The 15,089-nt window shown below is 34.8% G+C and overlaps 1 protein-coding gene across 6 annotated transcripts in view; it reads left to right on the forward strand.

The window, feature by feature from the left end:
* Nucleotides 1–15,089, forward strand: part of NME7 (NME/NM23 family member 7) — a 163,312-nt gene that overhangs the window by 78,503 nt on the left and 69,720 nt on the right. For all 6 annotated transcript variants that reach the window (XM_032291455.1, XM_032291451.1, XM_032291452.1 and 3 more), the window contains 2 exons: nt 650–718; nt 4,938–5,039. In XM_032291455.1, the coding sequence (XP_032147346.1) occupies nt 650–718; nt 4,938–5,039 (171 nt within the window). The remainder of the gene's footprint in view (nt 1–649; nt 719–4,937; nt 5,040–15,089) is intronic.

The raw sequence follows: 15,089 nt of genomic DNA on the forward strand, positions 1-15,089 counted from the left end.
AAGTCCATCTAGACTTATTTTGTAAGCATACTCTTACAATTCTTTTTGAAGAGTAGCAGGAAATCCACATGACTTGTATTAAGTGCTTTATCACAAACTAGACTAACTAGGGATTTTTCTGAAGGCTTGGGAGAAAAATTGTATTATTTTCTTTCCCCTCTACAAAGTCTGAACTACTTTAATATTTCTTTCTTATGCCACTAATCTATCAATAGTACAATTAATATTGCATATAAATCTTCTTTTGTATCAACAATGAGTTTTTATTCGGAGATAGGTGTAGTATAGTAGATAAGAATATGATCAATGAGGTCAGACTGTTTGAGATAGAGTGCTAGTTTGAGGAGGTTATGTAACCCCCCTGAGTCTTAGTAGTCTCATCTGTAAGTTGGAGCTATTAATATTACCTATGCAGTAGGGTTGTTGTGAGGACTAAATGAGATGATGCACGTTCAGAACCTAGAATAGTGCTGTTATCCATTATTATTCTTGATGAGCTGATCTTTAATAACACTTTTTCTTTAAATAAAAATTTATGTAAAGTTTACAATTTAGAGTAAAGAATAATCAAGTGTTAAGTACTAAGTGTGGCTTATTTTTCTTTTGTTGGTTGGTTTATGGTTTTGTTTTGTTTTGTTGTTTAATATAGTTCAATATGGATCGGGTTAATGTTGAAGAATTTTATGAAGTTTATAAAGGAGTAGTGACTGAATATCATGTAAGTATAAAAGTAAACGTAAAGCATACGTACTGTTAAATAAAAAGTATAGGATACAGTGTTTTGGACTAAGCTCCTGTACTAGGTCCTAACTGACCAGACTAAAAATCAATATAGTCATTCATACTAAAGTTCTGTGTCACCAAATTAAGTTGTTATCTGACCTTCTGAGAAATCAGGAGAGAGTAAGCCAGATTTCCCAAACAGGCTAATTTTATTTGGCTTAATAATAAAGTTATCTCTACCTTTCATCAATATGACAGAAAGTAATCTGAGGTAACCTGTTGTTAATCAGTCAGCTATTTCCACACTACTTTCTTCAAACTATATGCTTTTCATACCTCCCAAAATTCACTGCAACCAGCCTGCAGCTTCCTAAACTCAATTGTCCTTTTTTCTTCCCTGCTTTGTGGAGTCAGATAATAGGTTCAGATCCGAAATGCTCTATTATGTGACCATAGACAATTTATTTACCCTCTTTTAACCTTGATTAATCCATTTATAAAATGAGAATAATGCTACCTACCTCATGAGATTGTTGTGAATTAAATGAAAATTATGTAAAGCAGTTTCACATATTAAAATACTCAGTAAATATTACCTGCTATTATTACTGTTTTTATTTAGTCTGACATAATTATTTGGCAGTAGATTCCATGTTGATCATTTACACCTATATTTTTTGCTTTGACATTTACAGTCATAAAAAGGTGATAATTCCTATCTCAGAGGGTTACTATGATCCATTTATTACATATATTGAGTATCTGCTATATGACAAACAATCAGTAATGAACAAAAAACATACTGCCTGCATTTATGGAGTTTATTCTCTAAGGAAGATAGACATTAACTCAAATGATCCTACTCATAGCTACTTAAGGAGTCAAAGCTACCTAAGCAGTCAGAAGGCTGTAAAGGAAACAAAAAGGTTCTTTTATGTTTAAAAAATTTGCAACTTAATTAAAAACTAGGGTGACTTAAAAATTTTGAGTCAGTTTTTAAAGGAACATGTTATGCTTTTGATGAAGTTACTTGTTTAACATTTTTTTTTCATTTTATGCATTTTGAAAGAGCCCTGTATGTCTATTTTCAATTGTATCTGTAATCAACACTGAAAGAGAATAAATGAGAGAGACAAAGAAAAAAGGGAAGGAGGGAGAGAGAAAAAGAAGGAAGGAAGAAACAAAGGAAAGAAAGGAGGGAGAGGAAAAGGAAGGAAACAAGGAAGGGAGGGAGAAAAACAGACAAAATTCACTCTTCTCTTTTTGGAAAACTTGTTTATGCCTTCTGCTCCTCCTCAAATTTGGCTCTTGACATTTATGTGTAGGCAGTTCTTCAATATTATGAGGCAGAAAATCAGACTCAACATAATTATCCATAAAATTCAATTATGTGTGATCTTTGTGAAATAGCAAAATGACTTTGGGGGATATACTCGGGAACTCCAATGAGTAGAGTTATGAGTACCATTTAAGTTATGAAATTCTTTTCCTCCTCTTTTAGCTTCTGTAGTTTCTATTAGGTAAGATGACTGCTTCTGCATCAATATTCAAATATATTCAGTAACATCTTATTTTACTTTGGTGTTGTGTGTTACAAACCCTCCAAAGTCATTAAAATGGTTCACATGATCCTACGTGATTTGGCCTCACCTCTTGCTACTTTCCCATAGCCTCACTCAGCTCCTAGCCTCTTAGCTGATCTTCATATATCCCTACTATACTTCTGCCTCAAAGTCTTCATATCCATTTTCACTTCTGCCTAACATAACGTTTCCTATTCAGGAGGGTGAAAAAAATATTTTTTGAGTGTTCTGGACACTGTGAGAGGCATTTTTCTTTGATCATGTTTATTATACCACTTTATATAGAGATCTAAGAATCTTAAAACAGTACACTTTTGTTTTTCCCTTACTATTCTGTGTGCTGTTGTTCTCATACCTTTTACATCTATATATGCTATAAACCCTACAATATAACACTAATATTTTTGCTTTGAACAATTATATTCGAAAGCAACTAAAAATACAAAAATTAGCCAGGTGTGGTGGCAGGCGCCTATAGTCCCAGCTACTCAGGAGGTTGAGGCACAAGAATAGCTTGAACACAGGAGGCTGAGGTTGCAGGGGGTGGAGATCACGCCACTGTGCTCCACCTGGGCAACAGAGCAAAACTCTGTCTCAAAAAAAAACAAAGAAAGCAAGCAACTAAAAAATAAAAATGCATTTTATATTTATACTCAACATGTTTACTGTTGCTTAGTATGGATTTATATTTTTGTCTGGTACTTTTTTCCTTCTGCCTAAAGAACTCCCTTTAATATTTCTTATGATGTAATGCTTCTGATGGTGAATTGTCTCAGATCTTTTTTGTCTAAAAAACTCTTTATTTTTTCTTCATTTTTGAAAAATATTTTCTCACTTGGGTATAGAATACAGATTTACATTTTTTGGTTGTTGTTGTCATTCTTATCCTTTTCCTGATGTTATATAATGTCCTTCCCCCAACCCCTGGCTGCTTATAAGGTTTTTTGTTTTTAGCTAATTTTGTCATGATGCATCCTAGTGTACTTCTCTTTACATTTATTATTCTTGGGTTCTGTTGGATCTATAGGTTTATGGGTTTCAGCAAATTTGGAAAGTTTTTAGCACTTATTTAAAAAAATTTTTTTCTGTTTATCACCTTTTCTTCTCTTCTGAGATTCTAATTACACATATAATAGCTTAACGTGGTTGCACAGCAGGTCTTTTTTCTTCTTGTTCATTTTTCTTTCTCCCTGTGCTTATTTTGGAATAGTTTCTATTGAATATCTTCAAATTTATTGCTCGTCTGCAATGTCTTATCCTGTTCACCCATTCAGTGTATTTTTCAATTTAGATGTCTTAGATTATACCTCTAGAAGTTCTATTTGGGTCTTTTTAATATTTTTTATTTTCTCCTCCTCATGTTCATATTTCCTTGTAAATTTGAGAATGTGGAGCTTATAATTGCTGTTTTAATATCCTTATGTTATTATATCATGTATTTAATTGCTGGGTCTATTTATTGAGTTTTCTTCTGGTAATGGTGAGTGTTTTCCTACATCTTTGCCTACCTAGTAATTATTTATTGGATGCTGTATATTGTAAAATTTACAGTGTTACATGGTAGATTTGTAAAGAGTGCTCAATTTTGTTCTGGCACTTAGTTAAATCACTTGGAATCAGTTTGAGACTTTTGAGTCTTGCTTTTAAGCTTTGTAGGATGGGTACAGAACATCTTATAATCTAGAGCTAATTTAGGCCAGCTACTATGGTGCAGTACCCTTCTGAGGACTTTCCCTGATATTCCATGTATCATATGAAAAGGCGTTTCACTCTGGCTGGTAGAAAAACTCTCCTCAGCGTTGGGCTGTCTCTGATTTGTTTGATCTACTTTCTGGCAATTCTTTCCCAGCGTCAAGTAGTGTTTTCTCTACACATGCAAGAGATTAGTAGCCAAAGACTCATGGGAACTCCTCTGCAGATCTTGTAGCTTACTCTCTGCATATTCCCCTTGTTTCTCCAGTATTCTTTTCTGAAAACAAGAGCTGCATTGGCCTCCCCAAAGTCCAATCTTTGTCTGTTCAACTCAGAGAATGTTGGTTGCGTTTTCTCTACCTGGTCTACAGGTCTGGAAACTGCCTCTAGAGAGTAAGACAGAGCAATTATACAGCTCACGTCATCTGTTTCCATACTCTAAGGGGTCATAGTCCTGCGCTGCCCATCATTCAGTGTATGAAAACGATTGTTTCATATATTTTGTCTAGTTTCTAGATGCTTAATGTGGGAGAATAAATCTGGTTCTATTATTTCTTGTTGCTAGAAGGCATTATGGTTTTTAAAAGCTTTTTCAGGAGAAAACCTTTAAAATTTATATATATATATATATGGGAATGTGAGCTTGACAACATTGTATTCAAGAAGGCCTTTGCAAGGAAGATATACTAAAAGATAATTCCAAATAATGAAAGTGTCAGGTGATAAAGGATTACATTAAAATGGTGATAGTAATGGAGAAGAGAGAGCATAGTCTTCAAGGAAAAATGGACAGAATTTGGGAAATGCTTGTTGTGTGGGATATAAGTGGGGATGAAGTCACAGATGCCTTTAAGGACATTAGTGGAATGGTGACACAATTAAAAGAGGAGGGGTAAAGATTGTTAAATTATTTTCATTCTTTTATATGACATATCATAGGACATGGTGACAGAAATGTATTCTGGCCCTTGCGTAGCAATGGAGATTCAACAGAATAATGCTACAAAGACATTTCGAGAATTTTGTGGACCTGCTGATCCTGTAAGTTATTGTTTAAAATATTAACCGAGTGTATGTTATCTATTCACTGTTTTCACAGGTTGAAAATTTTTAGTTTGTTCCTTAAAGTAAATATATAAAAGTGAATATAATATACAAAGTTTTTATTCAAAATGGCACTTTACATTATTTATTTTTTTGAGAGGTAGTCGCACTCTGTCGGCAAGCTGGAGTGCAGTGGCGCAATCTCGGCTCACTGCAAGAAGGCCTTTGCAAGGAAGATATACTAGAAGATAATTCCAAATACTGAAAGTGTCAGATGATAAAGCATTACATTAAAATGGTGATAGGAATGGAGAAGAGAGAATATATCTAAAAAAATATTGCCCAGACTGGTCTCCAACTCCTGGTTTCAAGCAATCCTCCTGCCTAACCCTCCCAAAATGCAGGGATTACAGGTGTGTGCCACCACAGGTGTGTGTCTGCCTACCAGGTTCAAGCAATTCTCCTTCCTCAGCCTCCCCAGTAGGTGGGACTACAGGTGTGTGCCACCACGCCCGGCTAATATTTTGTATTTTTAGTAGAGACCGGGTTTCACCATGTTAGCTAGGATGGTCTCGATCTCCTGACCTCCTGATCCACCCACCTCAGCCTCTCAAAGTGCTGGGATTACAGGCATGAGCCACCATGCCTGGCCTACATAATTTATTTTTACATAACACTCCAAGAAAGAGATTTTTAAAAATTAACTTAGTGACAATATAAAATAGGCAGAAGAATTTACTATAGCATTTTTTCTTTCTTGTTGCTAAATTGTTCAGATAAATACATTTCGCAAGCTTCATAATATAAATTATCTAAGGTATTATATATCCTTTAACATAGGGGGGCCATAAGTAAAGCTGTTATAATACAGTGGCAGCATACCAATACATAAATAAATATGGGCAATGGGACCTATGTGAAACTTGGTATTCACTAGTATACCTTTCAATTTGCTTTGAGTTTTCTTCCTATGGACGTTTAACAGTGTGTGTATGTATGTGTGTATAAGTGTGGCAGGGTGAAAAGTAGAAGTAACACTAGAGCACTATCATAAAGCTCCATGCAAATATTAGAAACTAGGTAGGATTATGGGAAGTATTACTGATTTAAACACTAACCTTAGTTTAAATGTACTGTTTCCTTTATTTTACTATTATTTATAAATAGTTTATTGAAGATGAGCAGCCAATACAATTTAATTTTACTCAGGGCATTACTTATTTTTATTTATTTATTTATTTATTTATTTATTTATTTATTTATTTGACAGAGTCTTGCTCTGTCGCCCAGGCTGGAGTGCAGTGGTGCGATCTCGACTCATTGCAACCTCCACCTCCTAGGCTCAAAAAGTGATTCTCCTGCCTCAGCCTCCTGAGTACCCGGGACTGTAGGTGCCCGCCACCACACCTGGCTAATTTTTTATATTTTTAATAGAGACAGGGTTTCATCATGTTGGCCAGGCTGGTCTCAAACTCCCAACCTCAGGTGATGTGCCAGTCTCGGCCTCCCAAAGTGCTGGGATTACAGGCGTGAGCCACCATGCCCATCCATTTATTGAACACCCTTAGATGTAAGACAGTAAATCCACAGCACCTATTAGGAAATCATCTTGTGTGAAAATGCTGCTAGATTAAGCCCAGTAGGGGAGAACCATACTCCCGTTGTCAATGATCTAAAAGTATATACATAAAAATCTTTTAGAAAACTTACAGTGCTACATATAAAAATGGATATTGTTGTTTCAGTAAAATCCAAATGTTGAATTGTGAAGGAGCAGTTAATATGACCTGGAGGTAGCTAAGAAAACTTAGAGGAAGGGAGATATAAACAGAGGTTTAAAAGACAAATTAGGGGGCCGGGCGCGGTGGCTCAAGCCTGTAATCCCAGCACTTTGGGAGGCCGAGGCGGGCGGATCACAAGGTCAAGAGATCAAGACCATCCTGGTCAACATGGTGAAACCCCGTCTCTACTAAAGCTACAAAAAATTAGCTGGGCATGGTGGCGCGTGCCTGTAATCCCAGCTACTCAGGAGGCTGAGGCAGGAGAATTGCCTGAACCCAGGAGGCGGAGGTTGCGGTGAGCCGAGATCGCGCCATTGCACTCCAGCCTGGGTAAAAAGAGCGAAACTCCGCCTCCAAAAAAAAAAAAAAAAAAAAAAAAAGGACAAATTAGGGCACAAAGAGAATGGAAAAAGATCTAAAGCATGTACAAAAATGCCAGTGAAGGAATTTGCAAATTTACTCTCGTATACAGCAGGAATATTGTCTTGGCTTCAGTGGAAAATCCAGAGCTGGAAGCACAAGGAGATACATTTTCTTAGATAGACGAAATATGGTAGAGAATTCTGCTAGGGATGAGTGTGGTTTTAGCCTTAGAAGCCAGGTTAAAAATTGTAATTCTATTTAGTTTGAATCTCATATCATAGGAAATTGGAATTCCTTGTATGCAGCTTAATTTTGACTGTACTGAATTGTTAAAATTGGAAGAGATTTAAGACAGAAGATCTAGGAATAGAAAGATGCAGACATCAATAGAGAAAGTTGGCAGGATCTCCTTTATATCTTTTCAGGGACAAAGAATAGATACTTAAATAATACATGTGGTTGTGATAGAGTAATGATTACAAGGTGACTGTTGCAGGGGACACTGAAGGATAGTGGTAATGATGCTGTTTATTGAAAATTAATCATAAGGCATTAGGAAGGGATTTTTTTTTTGGCTAGATGAATAAACATAACTCAATTTTTGCCATTTTTGACATTTTAAATTTCTGATTTCTGTTTGATGGCCAAGAGGGGTTTTTGTACTTTTTATTTAAGGTAAGTAAAACTGAGAGTGATCAGCTTGATCTAATAAGCAGGAGTAAATTAAAGAGACAAAAACTAAAACAAAAAAGGAAAGAAATAAGATGATTCATTCTTTTGTTCTCTCATTGATTCAATAAATATTTATTGAGCCCATGTCAGTATTTGTGAATATAAAAATAGAAGCCCAGGCTGGGTATGGTGCCACATACCTGTAATCTCAGCATTTTGGGAGGATAAGGCAAGAGAATTGGTTGAGACCAGGAGTTGGAGACCAGCCTGGGCAATATGGTAAGACCCTATTGCTATAAAATTGTGTGTGTGTATATATATATATATATATATATGCATACACACACACACACACACACACACACACACACACAGAGATACATACACACACACATATATATGAATGATATATATGTAATAAATATATATAAATATAAAATTATATATATACGTATACACCCTTATATAATTATATATTTTTTAATCTTTATTTTTGTTATATATTTTACATAAAGTTATATATATGAAACTTCTTTTTTATATATATATATATATATATATGAAGCCTCAAAGAGCTTAGTCTGTGAGTAGACAACTATAAGTGGCTAATTACCATGTAATATGGCAATTGCATTGTTAGATATTTACAGGTGCTGTGGGAACCCAGAATTATAGCACTTAGCTCAGCCTGGGGATGGGTGACACAATGGTTTGAATGTTTCCTCCAAAAGTTCATGTGTTGGAAACTTAATCTCCATGTGTATATATTGATGCTATTTGGCAATGAGGCCTTTGGGAGGTAATAGGGTTAGATAAGGCCATCATGGTGAGGCCACCATGGTGAAACTAGTGGCCTTATGAGAAGAGGAAGAGAGACCTGAGCTGATATGCACACTCTTGCCCTATTGCCATGTGATATCATTCCTCGTGTTCTGACACAGTGAGGCCGTCACCAAATGCTAGCGCCATGCTCTTGGACCTTCTAGCCTTCAGCACTTACAGTTATTTATTATAGAAATAACTTTAAAAACATATTTTCAGATGCTCTCTCCCAGCAGAAATACATTTATTTTCTCTATAAATTGCCTAGTCTCAGGTATTTAATTATAGCAAAAGAAAATGGACTAAGATATGTGGTAAAGTTCTGGGGAGACAGGGCTTCTGAGCTGAATTGTAAGGAATTAGAACTTAGCTTAGTGATGAAGGTGGGAAATGATATGGTTAAAGTTTTGAATGCTTAAAACAACATAACTTAGGGGCCACAGTAAGCTCTTTATTCCTGCTGGAACTAAAGTACAGTGCCAGGAATGATAAATGATGGGGTCATTGGGGAGGAGCTGGGTGTGAGCAGGTGCATGATCATAGAAAGAAGAGTCCCAAAAAGAAAAAAATGATGATTCCCATTTTTTTTCCTAGGTATTTATTCAATGAACATTTACTGAGTAAATAGTATGTGCAAGGCTCACTCCTGGGTCCTATTGCTGGGGCATAATAAAGATGACTAGAACACGTTATTTTTCCCTAGAGACCTCATAACCTTATGATAGCTCAACCTCGAAACTCTTTCAGGGCCCTGAATCTTGTCTCATTAAGCATGGAAGCCATTTCCCTACTATTTTTTTGTTGTTCATTTTCGTTGTTTATAAGTTCCTCATAGCATTATAGAAAGTTGCACCACAGGGATTTTAAAATTTGGATCTGAAAATGTTAATAGTGGTTGTCTTTGGGGGCTGGAAACATGACAGTGTTTTAGTTCTGTTTCCTATATTTTGCAAAATTTCTTTAAAGTACTTATATTACTGTTATGATAAGAAAAATACTTTTTATCTTAAAACCTGAAAGTTAATGAGCTTTTAAATGAGGAGGCCTATACATGTAAGAACTGATTCTCCTCTTGTGTCTCAGACTCCTGAGTTATATTCTGTTTCTAAGTGGAGATCCAGGATGTCAAGCAGAACTGTATGCTTTTGATGGGTATTTTCAAATTAGAAGAAATACTATAGTAGTTACAGACAAACTATGCTTTGAGGACAATAAAATGGCTCTTTCTCTTTGGTCTCAGAATTTTTAAATCCATTCAACTCTTTTTCTCCATCCTTTTCTCTCCACCTCTCTAACAAATGGATATTGAATGCTTACTACATGCTAGTAACTGCCAGGTGCTACTAGGTTTATATTAATGATCAAACCAATACAGGTTTGTTTTTTGAAGAACATATGATCTAGCTCTAGGAAGAGATAGAATTGATCATTCAATAACAATCTCACCTTAAACTGCAGGTGTGCCAATCTATTCATGTATTATATTTAAATGACTTAAAAAAATTAATAGCAATTTATTAAGTAAACTTATGTAAAACAAATTTAAATAGCAAGATAAATAGCAATTTTTAAAATAAACATTTTCACTTAATAAAATATTCTGGCTAAAGAAAAGAATTTCTCTTGAAGAGTAGATGGCTGAAAGGGGTTTAATAAAATTAGTACAAATTACATACTGGAAAATACTTACATTTCAGAATAACTATGTGTCTTGGATTCCTTTTGCTTTGGTGTTAAATAATGTTCAATCTCCAAATTTATTGAAAATAATTACTCTCTTTGTGAATATAAAAAGAAGTAACAATGCAACCTAATAGGAGAGTAATAAATAGCAGTTGACATTAAACTACAGAATGAAACAATATTGTATCATATTTTTCTATGAAAATTAAAATTTTTTTCAAATACAATAATGGTGAATCAACAGCAATATTTTCCTGAAAAAGCAGAAGATGTGATTCAAATTCACAAGTCAGAGGTTTGGAATTTTACATATCCTTTTCTTGTAATGTGTGGATTTTTAAACTAAATTAACTTTAAATGAAGATTTTTCTCTTTTTTTGGTTGTTCCTGCCATTAAGTTTCATAAGTGGGATTTAAACCTTGACATTATTGCTCTCAACTCCATGTGTTTAGCCATTACATCATATTGTTTCATTACATGTTCATGACTCTATCCCAGTATTACCAAGGCATAAAACATGTGCAAATCTAATGACTTTTTCAAATTAGATTAAGAAATACTTTTTTCTCTGTTAAGTTTTAAATGTAGAGGTTGCTAAAAATTTTTTCTAGGTGATTTAGCTGTAAGCTGATCCAAAAGCAATAAGATAGATGACAGTTTTTACCTCATATTACCTGTATCATAATTACTTACGTTATGGATAGAAAGTCAAAACCCAAGAAAACATTAGCTGATTGGATTAAAGGCAAAAGGAACTTTATACCATCTCAGCCCCTTCGATGTGACATATTGTATATGTAGGAACAAAATAATATTTCCCCATGTAAAACCATTTAAACAGCAATGTTAACAGACACTTGATGAATAGTGCCGTGGTAAATTATTTTACAAAAATGTTTATTATGTATCCAGATTTATTTTAAACATTACTTCATCAGACAGTCCACCAAATATGGAAATTTTATCCTCTCGTATGGTCTTCTAACCAATACATTATGCTTTGATAAACTGGAATTTTTAAAAAAAGGGAAAACATGAGATTATGTTCTTTGATCTGAAAGAACTGATGATGTAGAGCTGAACTGGAGCTTGCAAAAGAAAAATGACAAAAAAAAGAACTTATGATCTAGATGGGGGATTCAGTAGAGCAGGGTAGGAATAAGAAATAGTCCCGTGACCTGGAATAGACCTAAAAGTCTTAATGTGGGCTGCAAGCAAAGGGGAAGGAAGCCTCAATGTGGTCAGCGAACTAAGCAGAAACAGGGGAGAATGATTGGGGCAGGGTAGCTTGTTCAATGTGTGATTCTCTAGAGGTATTATATTGCCCTCTGATTACAGAACCTCCTCCCCATCTCCCTCTTTCTTTTTCCCCCATTTTATTTGTGATTATGATGTAACTGGCAAAGTCTGTTATTTTGTAGTAACAAGTTGTTCTTGTTTCGGCACATTGCATTTACAGCATACCCTTTTATTGTGTTGGAGAGTGTGTGTGTGTGTGTGTGTGTGTTTTTAAATATTAGGAGTGATCTGTTCTAGAGCATTTGAACCTACCACAGAAGGACTATCTAAAGAACAAACTTCAAACATAGTTTTTAGATGAATACCAATGTTCCAACCCCCAGGGGGCACCAACACATTTGAGACAGAATTATTTTGTCACAGTAGTATTTACTATTATCTCACTTAGGAACCAAGCATTGGGATACTCTCTAGGTTCTAGGTTGGCACATTCATTTGTGGAATGGAGGCTTCAGTCTCAAGCAATAATTAGAATAATAACAATACTTTCATATATTCAGGCATATCTTCTAGTGTAGTGGAGAATATAGAAAAGTCTTATGACTAAAACTCTCAAGAGATTCCCTATGGTATACAGACTAGATAAACTAGAAGTAAATTTCATTTTAAGGGATTTTTGCCCCTTTACCTCCATTTTTGTTAGATTGGGATTTACTCTGTTTTATTTTACTAAAATTATTAAATACATTGTGGGTGTTGGGTATTCAGGACTGAGCATGATAGACATTGGCTCTGTCCACAGGGAATTTATAGTCTAGTGGGGAATATTATTATTAAACAAATGATTACATAGTTGTACATATTACCACTGTGCTAAGTCTTTTAGAAGAATCTGATAATTGTGTAATAAATCGTATTAATAGCAGGAGGCTCTAGCTTAGTCGAGGTAGAGAAATTCCTGAAAGATTTTTATTTATTCTGAAGCCTGTAGAGGCCCTAAATCTGGGGAGAACCTAGCATATTCTAGGAATACAAGGAAGGCTGGTTTGGCTCTAGCTCTACATGCAAGAGGAAGCTCCACAGAAAATTAAAATAAAGGATTAATGACATCTAGTTTGTATTTTTAAAAAGCTCTGCGACTATTATATGGAAAATTTGTTAGAGGAGGATAAAGTAAATTGGGCTAGAGAAATGGGACCCTGGGCTTGGATGGTAACAGTGGAAGGTTTTGAAATATGTTTTGGAAGGAAAACTGGAGAAGAACTTGGTAATTTGGACATGGGCATGAGCAGTAGATAGTTTATTTACTATAGATGAAGAAATTGGAAATGACTGTTTTATTTTGGAATATATACAGAAACAGTAATTAAAACACCAAAGCCTTTATTCATTGTTTAAATGTTTTTCTGGAGCTTTTCCAGAGTTTTAAATATTAATACATACAAATGTATGTAATAGTTAATCAAAAGTAGGTGGTAGAAATAGCAAAAACGCATGTAATCTTGAATTTAAACTGTTTTAACTTTGGCATCTATCAGGTTTTAGTAAATTTGGAGCCCCCTGGTCTTTGATGAAAAAGGTCTTAAGTGTGTCTGGTTTTGTTCTTAAAGCATAATGAGGTCTTACGCTGCTCTTTCAGTGTTAATTTTGTGGATTTTTCAAAACTCAAGTTTTGTAAAAACAAAAAAATACTATATTTCACCTTGCTATAACCACCAGGTGTTGCTTTCTTATTAGTTCTGCTGTGGAAATTCATATGTGAATGTAATTAATTGATTAAAATCTAAAAACAGATGGATTATGGAAACACATTCTGTATAACCTTATAGGACTGAAATCCAACCAATATGTATATTTTCCAAACCTGTAAATCTATGGATCTTTGTATTACTTTATTACCACCCATAAATTTGATCTATGTAATTAAAGGTAACATTTAGAGACTATTTGGGATTATTTCCAGTTTTGGCTTTTAAGCCTTTCTACTAATTAACAATTTATTGCCAAGAATTGCAATACTTACTGAGATGTTACACTTAATACTACACAGAATGCAAATGAAATGGCTGTTTGAATTATTAACACCATAATCTCTACTTTCAGAGCTACGGAAGTGATTAGAATAGAAATGTACCTTCCTTTTCTTCAGTAAGGTTTTACTATTATTTTGGTTAAAATATAACTATGTATGTAGATTTCCACTGGGGTGTTAACCAATAATAGCCATTTTTTCTTTGTTATCCTTTTCACTATTAAACTTACTTCAAAAGGCTTCTAAAGGTTCCTTACATGTTACAGAGATAATATACACAGTAAAGTTGGCATGAAGCATTTTCATCTCTGATTTATTCATTTATTCAGTCAGCCAACCCACCAACCACTATCCAACCAAACATTTACAGACTTTCAAAGTGCATGAAGTATTAATAGTTTTTAATACTGGCAATAAAAACAGGAACAACACGCCTTTGCTGAGCCAGAAGAATTTATGTCCTAGTTGGAGAAAAGAATTGTATAGTCAATAATTGCAATAAAGTCTTATAATTGCCATGATAGACATATATATTAAATGGAAAAATTTATGTTCACATAAGATGGAGAAATACTGGGTTAAAAGAAGTTAAGCAGATTTGTGTACCACAGGACTCTAGAACATTTCAAATGCTGACATGCATTGTGAATCTCCAAAAGAAGGCATCTGGTATGAAGTATTTTCCAATTTTGTTGCCAAAAGTTACAGATGACAACCAGGATGAGGAGAAATTCCTGATCATAATTCTTGCTAAGCTGCTTTCAGGGACCTTGAAGAGAACATAAAGAACTCTGAAACATGGCCTTTACTTTTTAGGGAAGAGAAAAAGATAAACAGGACTACATAAATCTAGCCTTCATTATTTTGTTTTCTTTATTTCCAGCCTATTCATTCCACCACTCTGCCTTCCCCACTGCGTTAGATCTTTGCAGTGATTTGGAGGTTCCTATAGCTTTCCTGCTTTTGAGCTTCTCATCAGTATTAGAAAGTAACATTGTCCTGTTATTAAACTTATTCATCCTGATAAACCAAAGCTCACAAATAATTGCGTTTTTCAGACTGTTTTCTAATTATAGGGTGAAAAAGATTGTCTTTTGTTAAAGGAATTTGGAAAAATCATTTTGTTTTGTTTTTCTTCATTGTCTCTTTTTTTCCTCTGCTGCTGTGATAGTGAAGGTGCAGTTAATTTTGACCCTCTTCTCCCTTGGGTATACCCTGAGACTAATCTTAGAGCAAGGTTTTTATCCTGATGTCTATAGACCTCTATGGCTTTTGGGAATAGAATTCAGGGGTGCTATAGTTCGGTTTGCTTAACTCTTTCAGATCTCATACTAAAATGTGATTCTCAGCATTGGAGGCAGAGCCTAGTGGGAAGCATTTGGGTCCTGGGGGCAGATCCCGCATGAATGGCTTGGTGCCATTCTCAGAGTAGTGAGTGAGTTCTCACTGGGCTT

This window comes from Sapajus apella, unplaced genomic scaffold, assembly GCF_009761245.1.
Source record: "Sapajus apella isolate SASKATOON/1434 unplaced genomic scaffold, GSC_monkey_1.0 scaffold25, whole genome shotgun sequence".
Taxonomy (NCBI): Eukaryota; Metazoa; Chordata; class Mammalia; order Primates; family Cebidae; genus Sapajus; species Sapajus apella.